General features: G+C 42.1%; 1 protein-coding gene across 3 annotated transcripts in view; it reads left to right on the forward strand.

Annotated features, from left to right (window-relative positions):
• The window catches only part of BEND7 (BEN domain containing 7), a 46,093-nt gene extending 26,043 nt beyond the window's left edge, over positions 1-20,050 (forward strand). For 2 of the 3 annotated variants that reach the window (XM_085299126.1, XM_085299140.1), the window contains exons 6-9: positions 2,071-2,296; positions 6,619-6,738; positions 15,291-15,341; positions 19,766-20,050. In XM_085299126.1, the coding sequence (XP_085155252.1) occupies positions 2,071-2,296; positions 6,619-6,738; positions 15,291-15,341; positions 19,766-19,827 (459 nt within the window). In that variant the 3' untranslated portion in view covers positions 19,828-20,050. The remainder of the gene's footprint in view (positions 1-2,070; positions 2,297-6,618; positions 6,739-15,290; positions 15,342-19,765) is intronic. The other variant, XM_085299133.1, reaches the window with a different exon arrangement.
• Positions 20,051-24,320: the final 4,270 nt, after the last annotated feature.

Genomic DNA, 24,320 nt, shown 5'->3' on the forward strand with positions numbered 1-24,320 from the left:
GATAAATCACATTCAAAGTGATCATAAAGCTCAATTAGGTACTGATTGTCTTTGACCAAAGAATAATTTACTACTGAAGGAAGCAAGAAGGAATCAGCATTTTACCATCAAATTATTTCACTGATACACAAATTGTTTCATTTGTTAAAAATAAAGTTGCAACTAAAATAAGGTTGACTCCTCTCTGCTGGTGACCTGATGAGTTTTCAGATATATTTTACAATCGTATAAGTGAGAACGGCTTGTCTGTGTTGTGCTGCTTTTATCACACTCACGCTAGACTGCTAAGGAAGGGCCAAGACTGAAGTAACAAAATAGTGTAGGATACCTTCATCCTACACTATGCATGGCTGCATTGGGTTTTCTGAGTAATGTGAAGTAATATTCTTCCCAAGTTGTAAACTTGGGCTATGTTTTTTTAAACTTGAGAATCTTTTCCATCACCAGAAAGTTTAGAAGTAACATACTAAAATCCTACCTACATCAGAAGATTGCCAAATAGAGTAACGTGACTCTCGAGTCATTTTGAAAGTTTTCAAGGTTAAAAACAAAAGAAATCCCCCCAAAACAAACAAACCACCCCAAAAAACCCATTTTCATCCAGATCCAGCTGAAAATCTTCCGTGCTTTTTATGTGTTTTTTTTTTTTTGTTTCGTTTTTTTGGGGGTTTTCTTTAGTATCTGTGTATTTCAAGATTCTTTGTCGTGGCTTTTCAAAGCACTGTAATCTACAGCTTTTTATGTATGTATGGCACAATGAATGTGCATACCCAAAGGCAGGATATGCTTTGAAAATACTCTGCTTGCTGTAGCTCTCCTGGTATTGATTAGGAAATTCATGGAAAAAGAGTGGCACAGCCAAATCCTACTGAGATTAGCAGCCCTTCCTTCTATGGAGACTGAAGAAGTTTGCAGGTGATTTGATGCAAGATGGCATTTGCTCTTCTGTAAACACCTTTGAAAATGCACCTATGCTGTTCACTGGTGCATGTATTTTTTACTTAACATTACAGACTTGCTTTTACTAAGTTTTTTTTTCCCTTATCTTACCTCCTTACATCATGACCACTGTTTCTGTTTTTTTTCCCATTGCCTACTTCCAGATAATATCCTGAAAAATTAGTCTTTTCATGATGCATCTTCATTCTAAATATATATTTATTCCACACATACACCTTGTGCAAGCGTTATGTGGCACAGTCATTATACAAGAAACTACTGTAAATATTGCTCATGTAATTCTGATATGTATGGACAGGGGCAACAAAAAATATCTCAGTAAGGGGACTTACTTGAGGGCCTTTGTCTGCCTTGGCCCACAATGTACTTGAGATGAGTCTAGGGAAATAGAAGATGATTTTTCTCCTCTTCCCTTCCATCTTGCTTTCAGACAGTGGCATAAATCTCTGTGATTTACCACTGAGGGGTTTTGTGCTAAAATAAGCTATTTATATAACACGTTCTTAAGATGCATTTTGGCAGATATGAGAAGGCGGGAGATAAGACTGATCAGCAAACGCTGGCCATAGAGACAATCTAACTCATCATCTACTTTTATTCCTATGAGCCGTAGTTGCACTAGAAGCACTCCTGTGAAAATGTGTGGAAGGTGCTGGTAACCCTGCCATCGTCCTTCCTGGAAATGCCTGGCTGCTCCAAAGCATGCTCATTTGCATCATTTGGCAGTGAAGCAAGTCCATAAAATGGTTAGATAAATGTCAAAAAGCGTTATGTAGGAATGTTGCTCTGGGATGATCCTCTAGCCTGTAATTATTATCCAATATTGAAAGGTATTTCTTCTCTTTCCTTTTTGTTAGCTGTACACCTAGAAATAATATCAGTGATTCTTAACTATTACAGTCGGTAGACATGAGTATGATTATTTGATTTGCCTTTTAAGGTGCTTATTCACTGATGGGTTTTGATTTCAATGAAGTAGGCAGCGATAGCTGGAAAAAGACTCACAGTTTGATTATTTAAGTGATTGTAAAGTCTTGCCAGATGCGTGATTGAAGTAGAAGAACACGTTTGAATGTTATTTTAATTAAAACATTTGTGCTCTTTTGGTAGCCAGAAGTGCAACTTGCAGAAGGCTTTGATGTCTTCATGCCGAAATCTCAGCTGGACTCTATATTATCAAACTATACTCGCTCAGGAAGTCTGCTGTTTAGGAAGCTGGTCTGTGCATTTTTTGATGACAAGACTTTGGCTAACTCTTTACCCAATGGCAAAAGAAAAAGAGGACTTAATGACAACCGAAAAGGACTAGACCAAAATATTGTGGGTGCAATAAAAGGTATGTTCTTGCTTTTTCATATGTTTTATTAGAATACATTCTCAACTAAGGAGAGTGTAAGGAGTTAGTATTTTTGATGTGTGTTAGTTATATTAAAATATGCAGTCTTATATTTGTTCCCTTTAATTTACTTTTTAAAATAGTTTCTRCAGGCACGGTTTATATAAAGTTTAAGCTGGTGATACCAGTTTCAGAAGCCAAGATTAGAATCTTAATGTTCATTTAAARTAACATTTTTTTAGATATCAGAGATGCAAAGAAATCTTGAAAACATAATCACGGCATAACTACRTGTAACTGTGTCTGCTCTGTAAATAGTTAGTAGTTTGTGGCTGGATTGGGAAGATTATACTGGGGCAGAAGATGAGCTTGATACTCATAAGGACTGTGGTTCCCCTTCTCTTGTGGGAGKGAATTTCTTAATCAGTTGAATGATCCTGTGCTGGGTGCATTTTCCTAGTGATCATGTCTTCCAGGGTTCCAGAAGAACATGTCTACCATTAAACTCTGTGGTCTGAACATGTGAAGATTTGATATTAGGTCAGAGTCTCAGAGCTGGATAGTATTAGTTTGAAATCTAATGTACCGGGAAAAATACTCGTTATCGAAAGACAGTTTGTGTTGCAAAGTAGAGCTTGCTTTAGGGCACAGGACTTGTCCTGAGATACAGATTGCTTAGCCTAGGAGATATAAGCCAATGAGAAGAGTTTCTGTAAGTACATCGGCAGCAAAAGGGGAGGCAGAGAACCAGTGACAAAGGACATGGAAAAGGTTAAGATACTTCTTTGCATCAGTATTCACGGTAAAGCATGCCCTCTAAGCCTGGTAGCATAGTCTGTGGCAGTGAATGGATATATACGTTGTGGGAGTTGGTCACTCCTATTGCGAGGTTGCTCTCTATGATCTTTGAAAAGTTGTGGTGATGGGGGAAGGTAAAAGACACGTCTTCAGGAAGGGCAGGGAGGATCGAGGGTCGCTATAAGCCAGGCAGCCTCACCTCAGTTCTTCAGAGGGTTGTCAGCAAATGCTCTTGACAGCTATTTCCAAGCACATGAAAGACAAAAAGGTGATTGACAACAGCCAACAAGGTTTTATTGAGGGCAAGTTGTGCTTGAATATGTCAAGTGCATTCTGTGATGAGGTGATTGGCCCTGTGGGTGAGGGGAGAGCAGTGAGCTCTTGACTTTAGCAAGGCCTTTGACGTAATCTTCCATAGTCTCCTTACTGCGTAATTGATGGTTTGTGGATTACATAAGTGGACAAATAAAGTAGGTGAAAAATTGACTGGACCACCAGACTTGAAGGGTTGTAATCAGCAGTACAAAGTCTGTCTGGTACTCTGTTACCAGTAGCATCTCTCAGGGATCACTAACGAGGCCAATACTATTTAACATCTTCATCAGCAACCTGGATGATGCCATAGAGTGCCCTTTTGGGCTTGCAGATGAGAGCAAATGGTGGAGGGGTCCATATGCTGGAGGGCAGGACTGCCATTTAGAAAGACTTTAACAGGCAGGAGAAATGGGCTGGCAGGCACCTCTTTGAAGTTCAGCAAAGGCATATGTAGAGTCTRGTACCTGGTGTGGACTAACCTCGTGCAGCAGGAGAGCCTGCAACCTGGCTGGCTAGAAAGCACCTTTGCTGCTGACGGAGTCAGACTCTTCTCAGAGGTGCACAGAGATAAAACAAGTGGCAGGGGACACAAACTAGAGCATGGAAAACTTCACCTCAAGATCAAGAAAAACTTTTCAACGTGACRGTGGTCAAACACTAGAACAGGGCCCAGAGAGGCTGAGAGATCTCCATCCTTGGAGATATTCAGAACTCAACTGGACATTGCCCTGAGCAGGATGATCTCATTGCCCTGCTTTAAGCAGGAGTGTGGACATAGAGACCTCCAGCAGTCCCTTTCAACCTGTGTGATTCTCTGATAAAGTGTGTGTTGTTGTCATATCTTAGTCCTGATACATCTTACAGGGTTTTTGGCAGACTTTGTTTAGCCACTTCCCTTGACCCTGGGGGAAGAAAAGGAGGAAGTTTCAACTTCAACAGCTAACTTTTATATGTGATGGTACTATGAGGTACCACTGGTACAGTGGTACAGTACTAACAGTAACAGTGATCTTTATTGACATTGCTAATATTGCCCAAGTGCTAGTACATGATCTCCATTAGCTTCGTAAAGGAGACCATCTGTGAAAGCTGTGGTGGAATAAGGTGCCAAGGGTTGATGCACTGTTGGTCTTTGCTCAGCCTGACTCCAATAGCACCCATATTTCATCCAAAGAGCTGGACTGTAGGACACTGTGGTTTCATTTATTCGGAGAAATGACAGAGCCAGTATGAAATCTCCATGAGAACAACATCATGTTGTTTGCATTATTTCGTTAGGATATTTCTCCACCACGTACCCAGATATTCTTTAGCAGTACATCAGTCCTGCTCCACAACAGAGATACAGAAGTGGAGAAAAGGCTACATTCACAACAGAAATTAGCAGAGAACTTAAAGGAGAGACTGTTTGCTGGAAAATTACTCTTCCTGACTAAAAACATTTTAACTGCCATCTTTACAAGTAATTTAACACTTCTACCACAGGATGATTATCTAGGGAGAAATTCTGTCTTTTGACCTTGGATATGCTGTGGTACTCATTGAATCCGTTGTTTTCCTGTGTAATTGGTTTCCCTTGCGAGTCGCATCAGGCTTTCTCTCAGAACTGAGGAGAGAAAAAGAAAGGGAATGACACTGTCAAACAAGAAAAATTGATACAGGGATGTTTAAAAAAATCAAAGATATATACTTTAATTGATACTAATTCAAGAGAAGAGCAAGTTAATGAATCTATTCTCCACGGCCGCCAGCCTGGTTTCCTGTGCAGGCAGCAGAGRGAGGTAGGTGTAGTTCCCAAGTGCCTGATTTGCCGTTGGTGGCCTGGACATGGCCTTGTGCCACCGATTGCCTCCTAGACCCTGGTCACAAACGTGGATTAGTGCTGCGTTWCGGAAGTAGAGGTGTAAGGCATTGGTCGGGTTCCCGTTGTGTGCACTGTGTGAATTCAGAAGAGAGAGATTATTTCTACCTCCAAAGATCCTGTAGTTGTTGAAAATCAGAAACGGGAATGTCTGGAGCTAACCTAACTTCTCTGGGAAACCATGACAGTTGGTCTTATGTCCTTGCCAAGCAGATTGCAGAGGAAAGTGTTCTTAAGCTGCAAAAATGTAAAGAATTTGGAGGGTGCAACTACTTTTTGGACCCTTTATACCTATCAGCTAGTTGTTTCGAAAGCGTGTGTGTTTAAAAATACCAAAGTTGTCACTGTTTCTTGAGTGCTTCCTCACACCATTTGTGTGACATTTCTTTTCAAAGATTGCACRTTCTTGGAGCTGGGACCGTTTTTTTTTCTTTGTTTGCCTGTCATAATTGGACACTGGGTTCTGAGACCTCTGACCAAGGCTACGATAGCAATACTAACAGTAATATTTTTTCTATTTCTRCTCTTGTTTACTTTTCACACACCTCTCAGTTGCATGATGAAAATCAATTGCATCAGTTTCACTCAATTTATAATTTCATATTTTCAGTAGGACATTGTTAGGTTTGCTCTAAGTATGGCACAGAATTTTCTTTTGTGAATGGATTTAAACAGCAGTGTTGATCTTCTATGTACTATGTTTACAAMATATAAATTTGGACCTAAATGATACTTATTTTTCTCAGGAATGGCTTTTTTAAAAAGCTTTTTWWAAAAAATCTATTTCATCTAGTTTGGCAGTGTAATAACTGTGTAGATTTCTGCCGTGGTAGGACTTGATTTTTTTTCCTCAGTTTGCTTGCTCTTGTTGCACTAGARACAATTCTGAAAATAGAATAACTGGGAGATCTTCATTTCTCTGCTTTTATCATATGTAAGGCATCATTTATAAGTATCTGTGACATCTGGAGACTGCAAGTACACTGCTACTTTTCAAAGTACACTGCTGCTGGTGTTCAAAGTACACTGCTATTTTTCTGTGATTTTTTTTTKTGTGTGTGTGTGTGAAATTCATGAATKTAAGACAAAAAGTGTAGACATTTTCTCTAGTACAAGCTTGGTAAGTAGTAACTGTGGTATTACTGTGGTGTTTATATGCCAACATGACTTTTGAATAATAAACATGTAAGGCACTGAGTCAGACCTTGTTCTTACTGTCTTAGGCCATTTAAAAGTTGTATTTTGGTAAAGTTTTTTTTTTTTTTTTTTTTTTTTCTTAATCCTCTTCTGCCTCCTTTTCTCAGTTCCAGTGGCACATTTAAGAAAAGATGGTATTTTTTTGTTTCAGTCTTTACAGAAAAATACTGCACTGCTAACCATGTGGATAAACTTCCTGGTCCTAGGGACTGGGTCCAGATTCTTCAGGATCAAATTAAACTGGCAAGAAGACGATTAAAAAGAGGCTCAGGTATGTATTAAAAAAAATAAGGAATAAGATGTAAAATTAAAGTCTTAGCGCCTTTTTATCCACGGAAGTGATTTTCTTGTTGGCTGTAATTAGAGTTGTGTATGTACAGTCTTTGAAAATTGAACCTCTTAAGTTTTTAGCAATTTTCTACTGAAATGTTAAATGCAATATTTCCTTTTGTTTGGAATAATAAGTTTAGGAGCTGTCTTTGCAGCCAAGTTAAATCAGACTTTTTTTCCTCARTGGTTGCCTCTAACCACTTTCCATGAGCACCCAAAATTTYTTCCCAGTGTTTGATGAAATTTGATGGAAAGTAGCTTTCCCAGCCAAGACTGTAGGTTAAAGACATTAAATTTTGTTATTTTGTATGATAAGCCACTCACTTTACTGTTAGGACATAACCTAAATCACCTTTCCTTCTGTACCATATGGGTCTGGAAGGATGGATAAGTTTTCTCACARCTCCTCGTGAAAGAATTGGCATCACTGCAGCTGAAAAAAAAACCCTGCTTGTGCCTCTGAGGTCTTAGCAACGCATAGGAGTGAGCATGCCAGCAGCGAGTAACAGATATTTAGGCAGAGATTTGCAGTAAAGCTGCTCAGCTTGGGCCACATAATGTGCGTGCTCGGACCTCGGACCCGCCTGGCAGAGAGTTAGCTCCACAGTGAAGGCACAGCGCTAAGCTTTTGTGCTGACAGCGTGGAGCTGCATTGCTTTGCTTGTGAACGACCAGTTCCAGCCGTGAGCAGCAATGTGCAGTCTCGAAATCCCCTGCAGAAATCTTGGGAATCAGAAGGCAGTATCGCTGTACAGGAGACATGTAATTACCTTATAAACCTAACTATTCTCCTCCTCATCTTAATGTCTGCTATCCTACAAGGGGTTTCCTTTATACAGGGCTTCACTTACGCTTCCCCTCCTAGTGTTTTCTCGAGGGTTTCTCACGGTGAGATTTCCTGTCCATCTCACCCATGCAGCATTTGACACTCTTGGGCATTACCTGTGCCACTATCCTTAAACATGTTCCTTCACTATTACTGTATGTAGCTGCCTGCCTTTTCCCCTCTTCCCTGCTGTCCTTCACTACAATTAAGTGCTTGTTAATATCTGCTAGTTTAAAGAATGAGAAACCTGATGGCTCCCCAGAGGTTTCCAGTGGCCCAGCTGGCTAAGCAGGGATGAGCTAGACYGCAGCAAAGGAACAAACCACTTCTCTCTGAATCAGAGAGCCCATGTTTTCTGTCCAAAGCTGTGTCTCTGAAACATACACCAAGACTGGCATCTGAAATCGTTATCCACAGTTTCAATTAATACCAAGAGGGAAAAGTGTAAGACTGGGAGGGGGAAAAAAAGAAAAAAAAAGTGGAACACCCAGAGACAGAAGTAATGTGGAGAAAAAAGTGCAGTCTAGCAGAAGCGTAAGCTTCCCTGAGCAGAGCAGCAAACAAGCACTAGCCTTAAAAAGGGTTTCTTGTATGCATTGGGGGAGGGAGAAGAGGGATACAAGATAATCTTGTTAAAGACAGTGTCAGATTACTGGTGTTGTACAACAGGACTGCTTTCTCCCTGCTCTGAAGGCTGTCTGTCCCTCCCAGAGTGGAAGAATGGCCCTGTGATGTCAGGCTTCAGTAGGGTGAAGAGTGCAATCCAGGGTGTGGGGAACACCCGGTCCCTGGCTTGTCTGCACAAGACCCCCTGGGAAAGAGGATTGACCTAATTTTGTTTTGATTTTTATTTTCTTTCATCCTTTTCTTATATGCGTTTCTTGATGCCTCTGCAGGATATTAATTAAAATGACAATGACATTCTGATTTTTGCCTTTTAAATGGGACCGCTTCCATCTCTGGTCCTTTCCCAGGAAGGGAGATCTAAGCAGCGGTTATTGTCTCTAAGCTCGCAAAAGAATGAAAATAATAAGTGAAGCTGAATGTAGTGTGGCTGAATGAGATGGGCTCCAATATCTGTCTCAGGCCACAGAGCGAAGCGAACCCATCAACCTAGTACATGGATGAGCAGCAAACAGGAATATACCTAGCAGTCCCTGAATTTACTAAAATAATTACATGATAACTGCATTGCTAGAAAGGTTGTCCCTTTTGTGTTGTCTAGTTTACTGGCCATTTCCTGAAGTGCCTCACTTTCTTTCTGCCAGGCCACAGACCGGTGTGTTCTTTCAGATCTCGCAGGAGTGATTGAAAATACCACCATGGCCATCTGCATATTACTGTCTGCCGCTCAGAGGTTCCTGCTTCTGTAGCTGAGCTGCCGCAGTTGATCATGGGGCACTCAGTGTTGAGCAAGCTCAACCACATTAACTCCAACCATCTTCACTGATGGCTTAAACTAACCTGCCTTGACCTTGCACTGAAGCGAAGGAGTAGTGTTCACATCCATGGCCTTTGTGACAGTAAAGCAGTCAGGAATGGCAGAGAGGCAGGAGCATAACAGTTGGCTGCAGTAACATCTTGTTGAAACAAGATCCATTAGTACTTGTGTGTAATGGTCCAGGGTTTCTGATAGGAGGGTCATAGAGCTGTACTAATCAGACCAAAGATTCATCCAGTCCCATATCTTGTTTCTAACAGAGGCTGTTGACAGGTGCCTAGGAAGGTGTATAGGACCAAGGGAAGGATGTTGCAGTGTTTGCTAGCACAATCTCATAACCCTCCACGGTTTTGTCCTAATGTAAGCCTCACTGTGCTGAGAGTTTAAACCAGTTCTATTCATTGTGAAACCTTACTAAAATTGTTAAATCTGTATGTAGCTTAGAGCAGTAGGGGAGGAGAGAGCAGAGGAGAAAGCAGGTTTGGAGTGCTTTGGTAAAAAGGTGTCACACCTGTTCCAGGTTGCAAAACTTAGCTTTTGAGAACCTGGTACTGATGGAATCACAGCCCATCACCTAAATACCTGCAGTCCTTCAGTACTGTGCATGGGGAGCAGTAACTGAGAAGGAGATCCACCAGAGTGAGCGCTGAGCAGGAACCGCCCTCAAGTTAGATAATTGGATGTGCTGAGAAGCTAGGTGGGACCTCAGTCCTGTTTGCCTTGGCTTGTTGGGCTTCTCCAGCCCTTGGGAGTTCACAACTCTGAGTCCTGTCCTTGAGCTAAGGGATCAGTCAGATTTGTTTTGCAAAATGCCAAGAGAAGAAARTATTGATTCCCTTTTGCCCTCTTCTACATGTGGACAACAATGTATTGCTTTGAGCACTGTTACGGACTATGGGAATGGGGGTTTAAATCCCTCCTCTGCTTTTGAATGCTTTGGTTCATATCTCCCCCCTCTCAGGACATGCTTTTGACCTCCAGGTTGTGTGGGATTCGGTTGTGGCTGTTGAGCTCATCCAGTTTGTGTGTGGCATGTGGACAAGAGGTTCAGCCCTCCTGAGCACATGCTGACTCCTGTACTCCAAAACCATTCTTAGTTTTGTCCAAGTTTGTGGGTATAGGCCAGGGTGCCCAAAGATCAAAGCTGAATCAAAATTAAGCTAAACTGATCTGAGACTTTTTAAAACCAATATGCCTCCCTGCTAGTGGGTCACATGGATTTATCTAAATCARTTTCTAGTTTATTTTGATGCACAGGCTTTATATAGAAAAAGCTTAAGATGATCCAGTGCAGACTATTCAGTAGCATTTCACGGAAGCCACAAAACAATGTTTTAGTCACCACTGAGCTGAGCTAAATTTTAACTGCAGGAGTATTTATGAGACAAGGGGCAGGCTTTCTATTCTGCTTGCCTTCCTCTGAGCCAGTTAGTCCATTCTCTGATTAGTTCTTCTTTCAGACCAGGCTGTAAGACACTGCATTCATGAGCAGCCCTCTATACTTTCTCCTGTGAAACAGTATTTCAGTCTGATAATGTAAATCCTGCTCTCGCTTTCAGTGATACTAATAATTTCAGAGAATCACAGCAAATGAGTGGGGTGGATCTGTTTATTGTACCTCTTTCTGTAGAGCTTGCTTTCCTGAATATTTCCAGATTAAATGAAATTATGATCACTGGATCATAGAGGCTGTCCATTGTTGCCTTATTTATCATGTTTGGCTCATCTCCTGGAATTAGGGACAGAAAAGCTCCTAACTTGGAAAGCTAATCAAAAAAACACTTTAAAATTCTGCTTTCTAGAAAATAGTTCCCTCGTGTAGATTTTGAAGGGTTGTTATCCTAAGCCAAATAGAAATTCATTTAAGTTTTGAATCCGTGACAATATTTTTCATAACTGGAAGTATTCTTTTTTAATTTATTTATTTTGCTTTTGCTTTTCTTAGTTCTTTCAGATTATTGCCTGAGATCTGAGACTTGGGTGGGTTTTTTTTTAGTTGTTAGATCTGAGAATAAAGCTGTCACTACCATTAAATTTTTATTGGCCTTGTTCAGTCTTTTCAAAATTTCACAAGTTGACTGTCACAAAGGGGAAAAGAGACTGTGAGGTTAATGTTACAAACAGATGTTATAATTAAAATTAAATAGTATGATAATATTTTTCAGCCTTGACTGTGGGTCCCATCTCATGCCAGCAGCACAGCGTGCTGGGTCATAGCTTCCTCGTGCCACATCTGTCTTGTCCCAGCAGAGAAGCTGAGCCCTCTTGACTGCTGGAATGGGATGCAAAGTGGCCCTGGATAGGAAGAAGTCGAAGGAAAAGGCATATGCATAGGTTTCCTCTCTTAAAGCAGGGTGAATTACAATGCAAACGGCATSGCAATTTACCACTACTCTGAGCAGCAGTGTTTCCTATGGCATAGTCCTTTCACCCTGCAAAGAGAATATGAGTAGGTGACTGGTGGCCCTGCCAGTGGCAACAGAAAGAGACAGATGACCATTGGCATAGAGATCTGAGATGGGTAGAATCAGAAGGAACGGACTTGCTCTTCATGTCGCCTCTTCGTTAGACATTGTATCCAAGCCTTTTGATTACTCAACTCTTCATCCGTTAATAAGTAACRGGTCAGGGGCTACATCTCTTGCAGTAAGTTCTTCCTCTCTTTTTATGTTTTGAAGAGCATAAAAGCCATTATTCTATAATGGCTGCCCATTGCTTAGACAGGAAAGCTGATACTGTATGACTAATACTCCTGAAGTACAGAGGGTAAGAGCTGTTCATGCAAAGTAATTACATTGTACGTAACCTGGAAGCTTTTGATTGCCGTACTCAATAAAGGAAAATACAGCAATGTTAGAAAACATGCTGAAACTTTTCAGGCTGGATTAATTTAAATAAATTACGTGCCATGACGTTACATCCTTAAACTGCTCCTTAACATTACCTTGTTGCAATGTAAAGTAGTAGGAACAAAGGAAGAAAAAAAYACTTATGTTCTTTCTGGAATATGCCTTTTCTCCACATCCTTATTCAAACTTCTGCTTTTGTTGTCTTGTATGATTTTCTTCTTCCCATTCTATTTCTCCTCATACTTCTTATTTCCCTGGTTTATGCTTTTGATATATTATCTATGTCTTGCAAGACAACAGATTCTAGATCAGGTTGAGTTTTGTTTAGCAATAGACACAAGGCCAGAAAGGATGTAGGGTGTATGGATGTAGGAGTGTGAGATGTGGTATAGTGCTTTTGTGGCCAGTGTCTTACTTAGGTAAAGATAGCAATATTAAAATGAGTAACTGCTGTGCTAACTTTTCCAGTCTTGAGCATACATGTACTTCTGTTTAAGGGAAAAGACAGTAGGTGTATGCTTCACAGATGAACTTACGTACTTAATAAGCTGATCAATTTTGGGGCTGGGGGAGGGAGAACCCTCTAAGGAAATGACTACTAGGATTGTTTTGCAAGACCTACTGAGCTTTATCTAAGCAGAGGATAGAGAGGTGCAGAATTCCCACAGTAGAATCTATTCCTGCTTGCCTTGTCTTGCAAGTTGGCTTAAGACAAGTAGAGTTTGGCTGGCTATCTGTGGGTGTGGTTGTTGAAGGCAAACTTTCTTTCCTGTTTGGAATGGAACGTGAAAAGATGCTGATTTACATCCATGTTGGGAGGTCAAGGTGTTTATCATGCATTTGTGAGCGGGAGCTTTGCTGGTCATACTTCCCCTGAAGCTATGGTTACTCATCCAGTTGCATGGAACGAATTCAGGCAGCTACTGAGAAGAGTGAATAGGCTCTCCATGCATCTTTTTTCCCACTCCTTTTCTGGCACTGGCACAAGCATTAATGTGGCCATGCTGTCAGTTTTTAGCAATATCCAGTCCCTGTGACAGCATGAATGTTTGTGCTGCCATGAGGAATGGGACTGAAATAATTGGAGGGGAGCAAGACTTCATCTTTAAGCAGCATCTCAGTCTTCTGCTGGGTTAAAATAGCGAGGTAACTAAATAGCTAGGTAACTAATTTTGTCATCAACAAAGCTGGTTCTGCAAATTTGGACTCTTTATTTTTTGAAAGCCAAGTGCATCCTAGCTTCCACTTGTTTCTTTCTGTATTTCTACCTTCCACTAAGTTCAGTTTTACCAAGGGATAAGAAGAGCCATTAGGTAGAAGGGTAACCACATCTCTAGAGTGACTTCAAGAGTCTCTGCTGAGACTTTCAGAAAACCTGTCCCTTGATTGGCCTGAGAGGCCCCCCAAGGGCCTGTGAGGAGGAATCTTTCCAGACCATTACCAGGACTAATATATGGCTTCCCTGATTTTTCATAGCTTGTGTCTCTTCAACCCATGGGACCAATTATAGCTTCCTCTCTTGCATGCTGGATGGCTATGCCACAGCATCTCTTGGTGCAGGTAGGTCTTCATAAGATAGCTAGAAGTTAGTCTCGGACTGTCACTGCAGTTTTAAATGGTGTATGTCCTGTTGGATGGTTCTCAGCTGCTCATACCACCATGCTGTCTCCTCCTTTGCTTATCCATTCTTTTCATCAGTGTTAGTCTGATCCAGATTCAAACCTAATCTAGAGGTAGAGAATCATGTAATCTCGTCTCATTTAGTGAGCCATCTGGTTCTTCCAAAAAAGGTTTTTACAATAAGCTGTACTGAGCACCTATTTTGTTTCTGCTCAGAAACATTCTTATAGGAAGTGGAGAAAGGGTATTGGTTCAAGGTACATTTCAGACTAACCTGCAGTTTCATGGCTGTGCTTGTCAGTGCTCCTGATTTAAACTTTTTGTGGGAGGAGAGCTGTTTTGTACTGGCGGCTGTTGGTTGGTTGCGGGGGGGGGCTGTTGGCTTTTTTTTCTTTTTCTTTTTTTTTAATCCAACTTGTTTCACAGAACTCACTACAGAGCATACAGATAAAAATTAAGCAGGCATAAAGTGGGAAGTGGGAGAGAATTCAACCTCTTGGTCTAAGGACAAATAGCCAAGAGTAGTTGGAAGCTGGAAACTGATGTAGACCAGCAGTTGGATTAGTTCTTCTTATGATATCCTCATAAAGGCAGCATCTCAACATCCTTGCATGTAGGGCTATGTCAAAGATTATCAGAACAGTCAGTTTAGTTTCAAGTGTGAGCTGAACTGAGTTGCTYAATTTATCTATAGCCTTAACAGATTTGACGTTTATGGGTATTGTGCAATGAGTGAATGTGTGTATTTGTGAGTAGGTGTATATCCACCACACTGAACATGTATAATGTAATGGACATACCTGCCTGTTCCTTTATGACCACACTTAATTTGCTTAAGTACTCTTGAAGATCTCATTGTATTTTAAAGGTCTTAAATTCAATGCCGAGGTGCCAAAGCACACAGGAAATAGGATTTTGAACAGGGCTTGTGTGGGTTGGGCACCAGATTTCTGTTAGATGTCTATAACTTAGTCGGGGTTCAAACTCGCTCTCCAGGGTACCGCAGTCTTAACAAGTTACTGCACATCAACTGAGCCAAATTAACCATCTTTATGCATACCCTTGGCCTGTGGCAAATATGAGATGAACAAATTAGGTTTTTAGCCTTCCTTCACCGTGGGCTAAATTAAGTCAAATGAGCTTGCATAAGCTGTGGGTTGAAAGCATGTGTGTATATATACACTGTAATTGCCTATGTAGCTGRGCAGTTATGTGCTGTTGTAATTATACTGGGTGCCCACCTGCATCTTTGAACACATTCTGCCTTTGCAAATCTGTCCCTCTCAGAATGAACTCTCCTGTGGTCACAGGAAGTTTGGGTGCACGAGTCAGAAATGGGAGTATTCACAGTTTCTGCTTTGGCATTTGGTGCTGGCAGTTGTTGGAGCATGGACTACCAGCTTTTGAGGCTCTTCCTCGAAGGACCACCAGGGCTGGTTTAACAAATGGGACTTTTCTTGTTTAATTTTATAAAATGATCCCAACTCCTTTTATCAACCGGATGGTCTGAAACCTTAAAGGGAGCAGATACTACTCCAGCCTATTACTGCTTATTAATACAAAACTTCTTCTTCTAAGTTTGCGTTTTTATTGTATGACCTTTTCCTCCAAGGAGTGACTTTTTAACTGAACACTAGCGTATTGCAGGTGAGGAAAGTAGATAGAAAATGCAAAATCACTCTGTAGTATGCAGATTTTTAATCGCATTCCTGTGTTCAGTAAAAGTAATGAGATTTCTTGTTTATATTTGTAATCAGCAGAGGCAACTGACTGTGATGAGAAGCCGGACATTTCTTTACTACAAACAGGTAAAATGCATTAAAATTTTTATCAGCTTCCAGTGTGTGTATTTATTGCACAGAAGTATTTTTCAATAATCCTGGCATGCCATATGCAGTTGGATAATTGCACAGAGGACCCAGCTAAGTTTTGGATATCCTGTATTTAAATGAATAAATAAAAAGAAAGAAATGCATGAGAATTTTACAATTTCTCCTTCAAGTTTCACAGTAGCAGCTAAGGTAACAAGACAAGTAAGTGACTCATCATATTACATACAGTAACTTGCACTCATCCCCAGTATTTCTGGGAGTTTTCAGAATCTTAACCCAATAATTGTCAGGGACAGACACAATAAGTTATGTTACAGCCTCTTTTCCATTGTCCAAGATATTAGCAATAATATCTTGGATTTACAGAAGGATTGCAGATTTATGTGATAGTTAAATGTTGTTTTACGTGTGTCTTGAAGTACAGCCACCTTGCCTCGAAGCCTAACAGTTGTTAAGCAGGAGCACAGCTATGCAGTGGTGTGRACTAGGAAATGAAATTTCTGCACACTGTTGTGTGCAATGCTGAAATTAAGATAAGCTGAGACCAACCTTTGGAGCACCCTCTTGTTAAAAGTCAGTTCATCAATACATGCCGTGGTGGTAGGAGCTGAGCTCCCGTTCTCTGAAAATGCAGCAGGGTCAGAATCTAYGTAGACGACTGTCTCCCTGCATTTGTAATTTCACTGAGATGCAGCTTAATGTGCCCAAGGTCCAAGAAAAAGGAGGGAGAATCTGTAGCAGACAAATAGAAACATGGCTTAGCAATTCCTGAGAAGAACAGGACATTACTGGTTGCTCAGTGCCTGACCCAGTACCTGGAGGCTCCGGGGTGGTGGGGAYGGTAGCATCGCAGCATCTGTCTCGGCAGAGTTGCTTCCTGATGTCCCTTAGCAAGGGCCGGAGAAGGGTCCTCCGTACATGGGTGCTGTTGCATTGGGGCTGGAGCRGCAGCTGCCGGCAGCAGAGCCCGTTGGTTGAAACCCTGCTGTCGGCGCACGTGCAGTTACTAAGGAGTAGGACCAGCGAGGCAGTTGTGAGGACAAGCAGCTATAGTCTTGTTCTGGCATGGGCCCAGTGGGGGCTGGGAGCACGCGCTTGCTGTGAGCCGCCGGGCTGCTTTCTTGGCTAGCCGCTGAATGTTTCAGGGTAGTAGTATGATAATAGATGCAGGAAGCTCTGGTTTGAAAGGTCTCTTCCAAGTGACATCCTGTTTGTCTCTTTTATCAGCGAGGGAAGCAATTGTATTGAAAGCGAACCCTAATAAAGGTTGCTAATGCGACGTGGTGCTATCTTTTCAGTGCTTTAGTAATCGTATTAAGGAGCAGAATTATCGGGTTGTTGTGCTTTTCTCTGAGCACAGTTTCTGTAGTTACCACTTGCATCTTGTGTTATTGATGGAAACAAAGACTCCCTTTCCATTCCGCAGAAGAGCGCTGCCGTTGTAGTCCTACCGCTCACACACCTTTTGAGCATCTGTGCGTACGCACAAGTCTTCAGCTGAAATATTTCTTTTGCAATGTACACTTCTGCGTGCTATCTGTGGAAAGATTCCTAAATAAACCCTGCTGCAATTTGCATTGGTGGGGGARGTGATGTTCACAGGCTGTAAGCCAAGCATTTGACTCACACCCATTATTATATATGTGCAAGAGCCTCTTTATAGAATGTATCAGTGTAATATCATACTGTTCTTGGAAGCAAATCATTTAAAGTGATATACAGACAGCATAATGACAGTAATTATGATAGAGAGCCAAAATACAGACGCTTTCTATCAAGGATTGTAGCAAAAGAGGTGGAATGTAACTTCTGCAGAGGTCTTTCCCTGTCTTAGTGCAGCTGCTTTTATAAGGGGCTGTTACTGATGGATCATTTAAAGGAGCCTTAGTGTGGTCTATTCAGCTGTCTTTTCTATTTAGCTTGAAAATTCTTTGGAGAAGAGTGTCTCTTACTGTGTGTTTGTACAGTGCCTGGTGCAACGGGCCTTGATCGTACATAACGTCTGCAGGAGCTGTTATAAGATAAATCAGGAATGATCAGTGGTTAACCTAGTGTGTTGGTAGAATAAAACCAGATGGAATCAGATGGCTCAAGGAGAGTCTTGCAGAAGACTGGAGAAAAAGTGGGGTGCTGAATCCRTTTATGACAGACATCAGATGGTTACTGACTTAGTCTTCAAGGATTCAACAAACTTGTGAAGTGAAAAAGCCCAGAATGAATGAATAAATTGAATCAATAGTAAGCATTAAGGGGCGGGGGACGACGACAAAAACCTCAGATGCATTTGATCTGCCATTTCTGCTCAGTCAACCCTGCCCATGCCCCTGGCAATGTTTTGAACAAGATCTGGGCACACGTGGAATATTAATGCTGAAATTCTGCAACCTACACCTTTTCAGCTTACAGCCTATGGCTGACACCTAAGGCTCAGTTAAAGCGTAGCTGCTCTCAGCCCTCTTCATAGTTGGTGGGGAAAGGGATGCTTCCCCAGAAAGAATTTGAGATCAGCTAAGTCGGTGTTTAGAGATGTCTCTGCGTTGATGCCAGGAGGAATGTGCTCTTAATTCAGTTATGTTGTATAGGTATCTACGGTTAGGTTGAATCCGCTGCCTCCTTATCCAGCGCTAACAAAGTCTTGGACTTTGAGGAGAGCAGAGGTGTTCTGTTTGCTCCTGTAAAAGATGTCACTAGTACATCCTCATAAAATGAAGGAAGACGTTCTTGCCCAATTATATTTTAGCACTTCAAAGCACAAATTGTGCTATCATTTTAGAATCACCCCAGATGCGAAGTGTGCCTTTGCTCTGAAAGTTGTTGATTGAAGAGTGTTTAAAGTGAATTGGAAGAACAGTGGCAGTTAAACTTACTGGGAACTTTGGCGTATTAGCAGATAAATTCCAAGGAGATACTAGAAGAATTGTCTCTAACAAACATGAACAAAGCCCAGGTTTTCCCTAGTTACTGGCATTTGCTGGTCTAGCAGTCTGTTGCTTCAGCTGAAGTCTGTGTTCAAACCTGAGCTGAGAAAGATCTGACAGCTCCCAGGCTAATTGCTGTGGAGTAACTGGAAAGACTGATTAGTTTCTTGGTGATCTAAGAACCCGAAAGGTGTCAGATAAATCTTAGCAGAATGAAGATGTGCCAGCCTTTTGAATCTTTTTATGTTAGTGGTATTGCAAAAAAGGCTCTTAGTTTAACCTACAATTTACAACAGCATCTGGATTTAGTTTAAAAAAAAAATCCCTAAATTCTGCAGTTCTGCATGTGGAAACAAATATAAGCCAGCTGCAAAACCCTTTTCTTGAATCCTCATCTTTAAAATTACATTAGAATGGTATGGGCAGCCCAGGACCATGACAGAGCCCTCCTTATACCTGTGCTTTGGACCAAAACTGTGCTGAAGGGGTCACATAGTTTCTCCACACTAGGGTTAACATYAGAATGAGAAAGAATTTTGATATCCCTAAAAGGAGCAGAAAAAGCAACATCCCAATCCTCAGGTCTAGGGGTGATGCAGCTTTGTGAAAAGATGAGAACAATCTCTTGGTAAAGAAACCAATGATAAGAAAACAGCAATGATCCAATTCTATACAGGTTGTCTCCTTTTCTCTTGAAATACAATATCAAGAAAATGAAACTTCAAAAAAAAAAAAAACTCTTCGAAACCTTAAATATAAATCCTTTATTGTAATATAAATCTTTATCCTTTCAGTGCATGATTGTGTGAGTCTTCCCTTTTCATTGGGTTGTATTTGCTTCTTACACTGATTGATGTCTGTCTCCTATTTGCCCTATGTTCTCAGTGCTATAGTTGTAATTCTTCTGTCCATCTTTCATTGTTCTGTTTAGAAAAAATACATTCTTAAAGTGGTTTAAAAAAGATGGCATATAATCATACAGCGTACCTGTTTTTTTTTTTTTTTTCCTTCTGCCATATGCATTTAGACTGCTGTGGGGTTTTTTTCAGTCTTTTCCAAAGAACATCCCAAAGTATGTACTCTAGGTTTAAAATTCATGCGGTGCTTTTTTTTTTTTCTTTTTTTTTTAAACTTCTTCAGAACCATACTTCAAAGCAGTGAGCATTGCAGTACAGTTTGTGCCATATTCTAATGCAGTGCTTTACATCTGAAGTGGCATGTACTATATTTTCTATGAAAACCTTTGCTCACAGATAATGTGATTTAAAAAAAATCTCTTTATTTGCTTTCTTTAGCCAATTGAGCTATACTCTAAGTGGAATTCAGCAATTACTTTTGGCATACATACCAGCAATTCAGCCCCATCACAAATTAAAATTAGAAACTCCAATATATAATTTCCATCATGGTTTTTTTACAAATGACTGAATGGATGTTAAAAAAAATAATAACGTAATTTCTTCAAACTCTTTCTTCCTTCAGGTAACCTTTTTGAGACAACAACAGATAGTCTGGTAGACACAAACCCAGATTTTTCTGCTTAAATTGTACATTCTGCGCCAGTGTTTTAGCAGATAGAAACATCCTCTCATTCGAATAACGTTACCGCAAGACCTGTGCGAGAATTTCAGCGTACTGCAAGACGTGGATATCCATACCGTTCTCCCTTCAAATCTGTATCATCCATATCCTCTGTCACCTGAAATAACAAAAACGCCAGATCGTTTCGCTATTTTACATCTTAATTAAAGATGATTTTCCTCCATATCCAATGCATAATTTAATTAGTGTGGGATCCACTCTAACTGAAGACATTCTCCTGCCTTGGTTTTTCCTTCCCGACCGTACTTTTCCCACGTGATTGTATGCTCGCCAGCAGCGTTTCATCTTAAGCTCCGCAGAGGCGAAGTAAAACGCGATGGGGCAGCTCCTCCCGGCCGCGGAACCGGGACGGCATCTTCCTCCGGCGCGAGCCTGGGGGCTCAATAACCCTTTCCCTAGGGGAACCGCTTTGCTCTTGTGGTTCTGCAACTTTTCCAGCTGCTTCTCTGTTTAGAGAAGGATGGTACAAACGGCCATATGCAGTAATTAAAAGGTCCCTGCTGGATTTAGCAGTAAAGCAGTTGAGTGGGGTTTGTGCCAGCAGTGTCAAATTCCTCGCGTACCGTAGGGAGAAGCTGTTACTTGAACGCGTTGGAGTTCCCCTGCCTGGTGCTAGTGTGACGGCTCCCGAGGAGTTTTGTAGTGCAGGTGGCACGAGGAGATAGTTTTCTCCTTGATGGTTTTTTTCTCCAGCTTTCCCTGCCACCTCAATCTTAAAATATATTAGTTTGCTGATTTCCAGGAAGAGGGTCTTGCACGCTGTGATTTGTCAACCACTGCCCTCGGGGACAATATTCGCCAATTAAAAAAAAAAAAGTCTCCTTTTGACTGGCACTCGATTGATGTCTCAGCAGTTAAGATGAGTGAATTGATCAAGAAATTGCACTAACCTCTTAGGCCTTGGAAGGGTTGGTCCTTTCAGGTCAGGGCTAAGGCAAAGATCTTACAAGGCCCTCCACGCAAACTATCACTTCTGCACCTTTCGACAGCACTAAATTCACTTTAAAAACGTAGGAGGGGGGGGAAAAAAAGTCTAGAAGGTCTTACCTGCAGCGTATATCGATCGTCAGACAGTTTGAGTGTGTTTCCTGGCACCTGAGAGGTCTCTGTAGCCTTCACCGTTGTGTTTCATTTTCCTTTGTGTAGTTTAGGCCCATGAGGTTTCTTTTCCTTGACGCTATTTGGCCTTTGAGCATGCCAACTGAAGTGCTATTACAGAGTGGGTTTTTTTCCCCCCAAAAAAATATTTTTTTTTTTTAACAACCCTAAAGCCCCTTTCTCAGAAGCTCGGATAACAGTGAGGCCCACAGGAGCGGCGCGTTCCCTCAGCGCCGCCTGAATGGTCGGGCTTCCTGCCCGTGCCCGCCTGGGTCCGAGGTACCCTCAAGGATGACCACGTTCTCCCGGAAAACTGTGGAGCGCGTTGAATGTGCACTGCGAACCTTAAAAGAGCCTTTTCCTCCTCCACGGCCTGGAGTTGTCTGCATCGGGCACGGGCTGGCGGGTGTCGCCGCGCGGCCGGGCCCTCGTTTCCCTAGCGTAACACTTCAGCAATGGAATCGCCGTTTTGTAAATTTTCCAGATTTGCATTTGTGTTTACTTACTGTGACTACTGTTCAGACTTTCTTCAGAAATCTTTTTATAGGGTTTATTAGCAGAAAAGGAAAAAAAAAATCATTCCATATTTAGGTAAAAATGTCTCAATCTTCTGTATATATGTTTTATTAATATGTAAATATTTAGATATTTTTAAATTACTATGTTCTTAATAAAGCGACAAGGGACTAGTTGTGAAATGGTGTATAACATTGTGTTGTGTTATCAATCTTGGGGAAACCCTCTWTGTCAGTTCAGAGAAGAAAAGCGACAATAAATAACTTTAAATGAGCGTGTGTTTTCTGTGTTTTGTACTAGATTCTTGTATTTCAAAGGAATTTTCTCCCACTTAAAGGACTGTGTAAGGAAACGCCTGGAAAAACTGAAAAGTTACTACCAGAGTAGGATTTTCTAACCGTCTCAGATGGAAACTCTTCTGGCTGCCAGTCAGAACAATGGCTATATCAAATCTCGTAATAACTCTCGAGTATTAAGTGCTGATATGCTTGAAGTCTAATTTTAATTGAATTAGGTGCCTTTATAATCTTCACTTAAAAGGTTAAGCTCTGCTTCTATGGAAACAACACACAGGAAGGACAAACCAATACTCATCGTTTGGAAGAGCTGCAAAAATATACGCTTGGTATTTTATTATCACACCCTCATGAAATGTTGTTTAGCCTTAGAAAATATTTCCTGCAAAAACATGTTCCTCGGTAATCTTCAATCAATTACAAAGAGCTAGTGAAGTGAAGGAGCGACTCGGCACACCTATTTTGTGTCAGGAGCACYAGCGAGCAATTGCCAGTGAAAAGTCTAGCGATAGTTTCATTTACAGTTCACTGCTTGTACTGATCTGCTGAAACCGGGCACGCATCTTGCGTCTGTGCGTGTAGCGCGAGTCAGCTACATCACTGTTAATTGTGGCCTGTTTAAAAAGGGAGTAAATAGCACCCGAGTTTGCCTCTGCCCTCCCCGGGACTCAAAATCGGTTCCGATCTGGATGCAACTCGTCCTTCGTACAACTGGCGAGTGGACGGAGCAAATCCATCCTTAGCTAAACACCGGTTACTTTCACTAAGCTGCTCTGCACCGCAAGTCATCCCGGCGTGGTTTTATTTCGCTTGACTTTTGCACCGCGGGGGAGGTTGCTCTGCCGTTGTTGGCAGCGTGGGGCGGAGCGCCGCTCTTTAGGACGSGGTTGCAGACGCACCGTGGCGTTCTGCAGCGCGAGGCGGCGCGCGATAAATCTCGTCCGTGCCGCAAAGCGAAGAGTAAGTATGAGTATTCTTGTAAAGCYGCCGATTCACCTGTTGAAGGAGCCGTGCAAACTAGCCGAGCAGCCAGAATTACTACCCGGGCTCCGGCGAAGCTTCAGCTTCGATGCCGTGCCGTTGAGATAATGCCTTCCTCTATCCTATTTACAGGCCGCTAGAGATTAATACGTTGGGTGAAAAAAAATCCTTCTGAAGCTTAACAGGAAAAGGATATCCTCCTGGTAACATGAAAGGAAACCGGAGCCTGGGCTTTATAAAAAATGCATTAATTGCAAGACGAGAAGAAAGCCATGCGAAGCGCCCGTGACACGTTAGGTTAGGAATGGCTGGGTGAGTCTTTCAGGAGAGGCGCACGGGAGCGGCGGCCCCGCCGGGGACGTGCCGGGCGTCGGGCCCGTTCCCACCCAACCGCCCATGAACGAGACCGATGTAGCGGGATTTCGCGAGAGCCCCTGTAGGAATAACCCCGTCGCACGCACTCTCCCGCAAATCTGCAGCAGTACGTTGCTTTGGAGGAGAAAACGCCAAGGAATGATTGCTCCCCTCCGATGGCTCCCCGCTGCTCGCAGAGCCGTCGCCCCTTCACCCGCCGCCGCATCGGCTGTCGGCATGGAGAGGCTCTGGATTCGTTTTTACAAGTAGGTCAGGTATGATTTCTCATCCAACGAATGCTAATAAAAGGCACTGATGTGAAAACTATAACATTATGTGTATAAATAATTTAGCTCAGTTGTGTAAACATTGATTCTGGGCTTTTTAAAAAAAGGCAATAATGCCATTGGCTCCCTCCCTCCCCCATGCTATGTTGTTCTGCACAACTGCAAAAGGGGGCAAAAAACAGCATCTGGGGAATCTGGAAATGCGGGAGACAAACCTCTTGGGTTTCTTGTGTTTCTTTCACCGACATCCTCAGAGGTACAGARGAATCAGGATGAGCGAGGTAGCTAATTAGAAACAAAGATATTAATTTTGTCTTGTAATTGCAAGTAAGTGTTGACAAACGGTAGTACGAGGCCACGTGGCTGAGTTTATCTGTCAGACGTGCAGACCCGTGAYGGGCTGAAGCCCGTCTCTCTCCTTCACTCATCTTACCTCCCTGGAGCTGAGGCTGGCACCCGGGGAACCAGTTTGGTCATTCATTGTTCATGCAGCCTCTTAAATAGCTGTCTCAAGATGGGACTTTTGCCCCCTAGTTGTCCTCAGGTAGGCAGAAGTGTCCCCCACTGTGGTCCAGAGAGCCCATGGTTGAAGACCTGGAGGTCTTCTGCAGGACCTAGAGGTATTCTGTAGGATGGCAAAAGCTATCCTGGGAGCGGTGGCATCAGATCTCTGAGCAAACGGTCCCGGGGCATGGGCAGGCCCTCAGGCCCCTGGCTGGGGACCTGCCTTCACTCTGCAGGGCCTCCCTCTGGAGCGCTTCCCTGGCCCGACCACCGCAGCTGCGCTAAAAGCTCTGCCACCTTTGCCTGGGAGACCCAGAGCTGAATGCGATCCTCCTTGCAGCCATGAGGTATGAAGCAGAGCAAGGAAGATAACTGCAAAATAGAAATAATACGATTGGC

Source organism: Rhea americana, unplaced genomic scaffold, assembly GCF_003343005.1.
Source record: "Rhea americana isolate MKP2758 unplaced genomic scaffold, rheAme1 scaffold_1, whole genome shotgun sequence".
Taxonomy (NCBI): Eukaryota; Metazoa; Chordata; class Aves; order Rheiformes; family Rheidae; genus Rhea; species Rhea americana.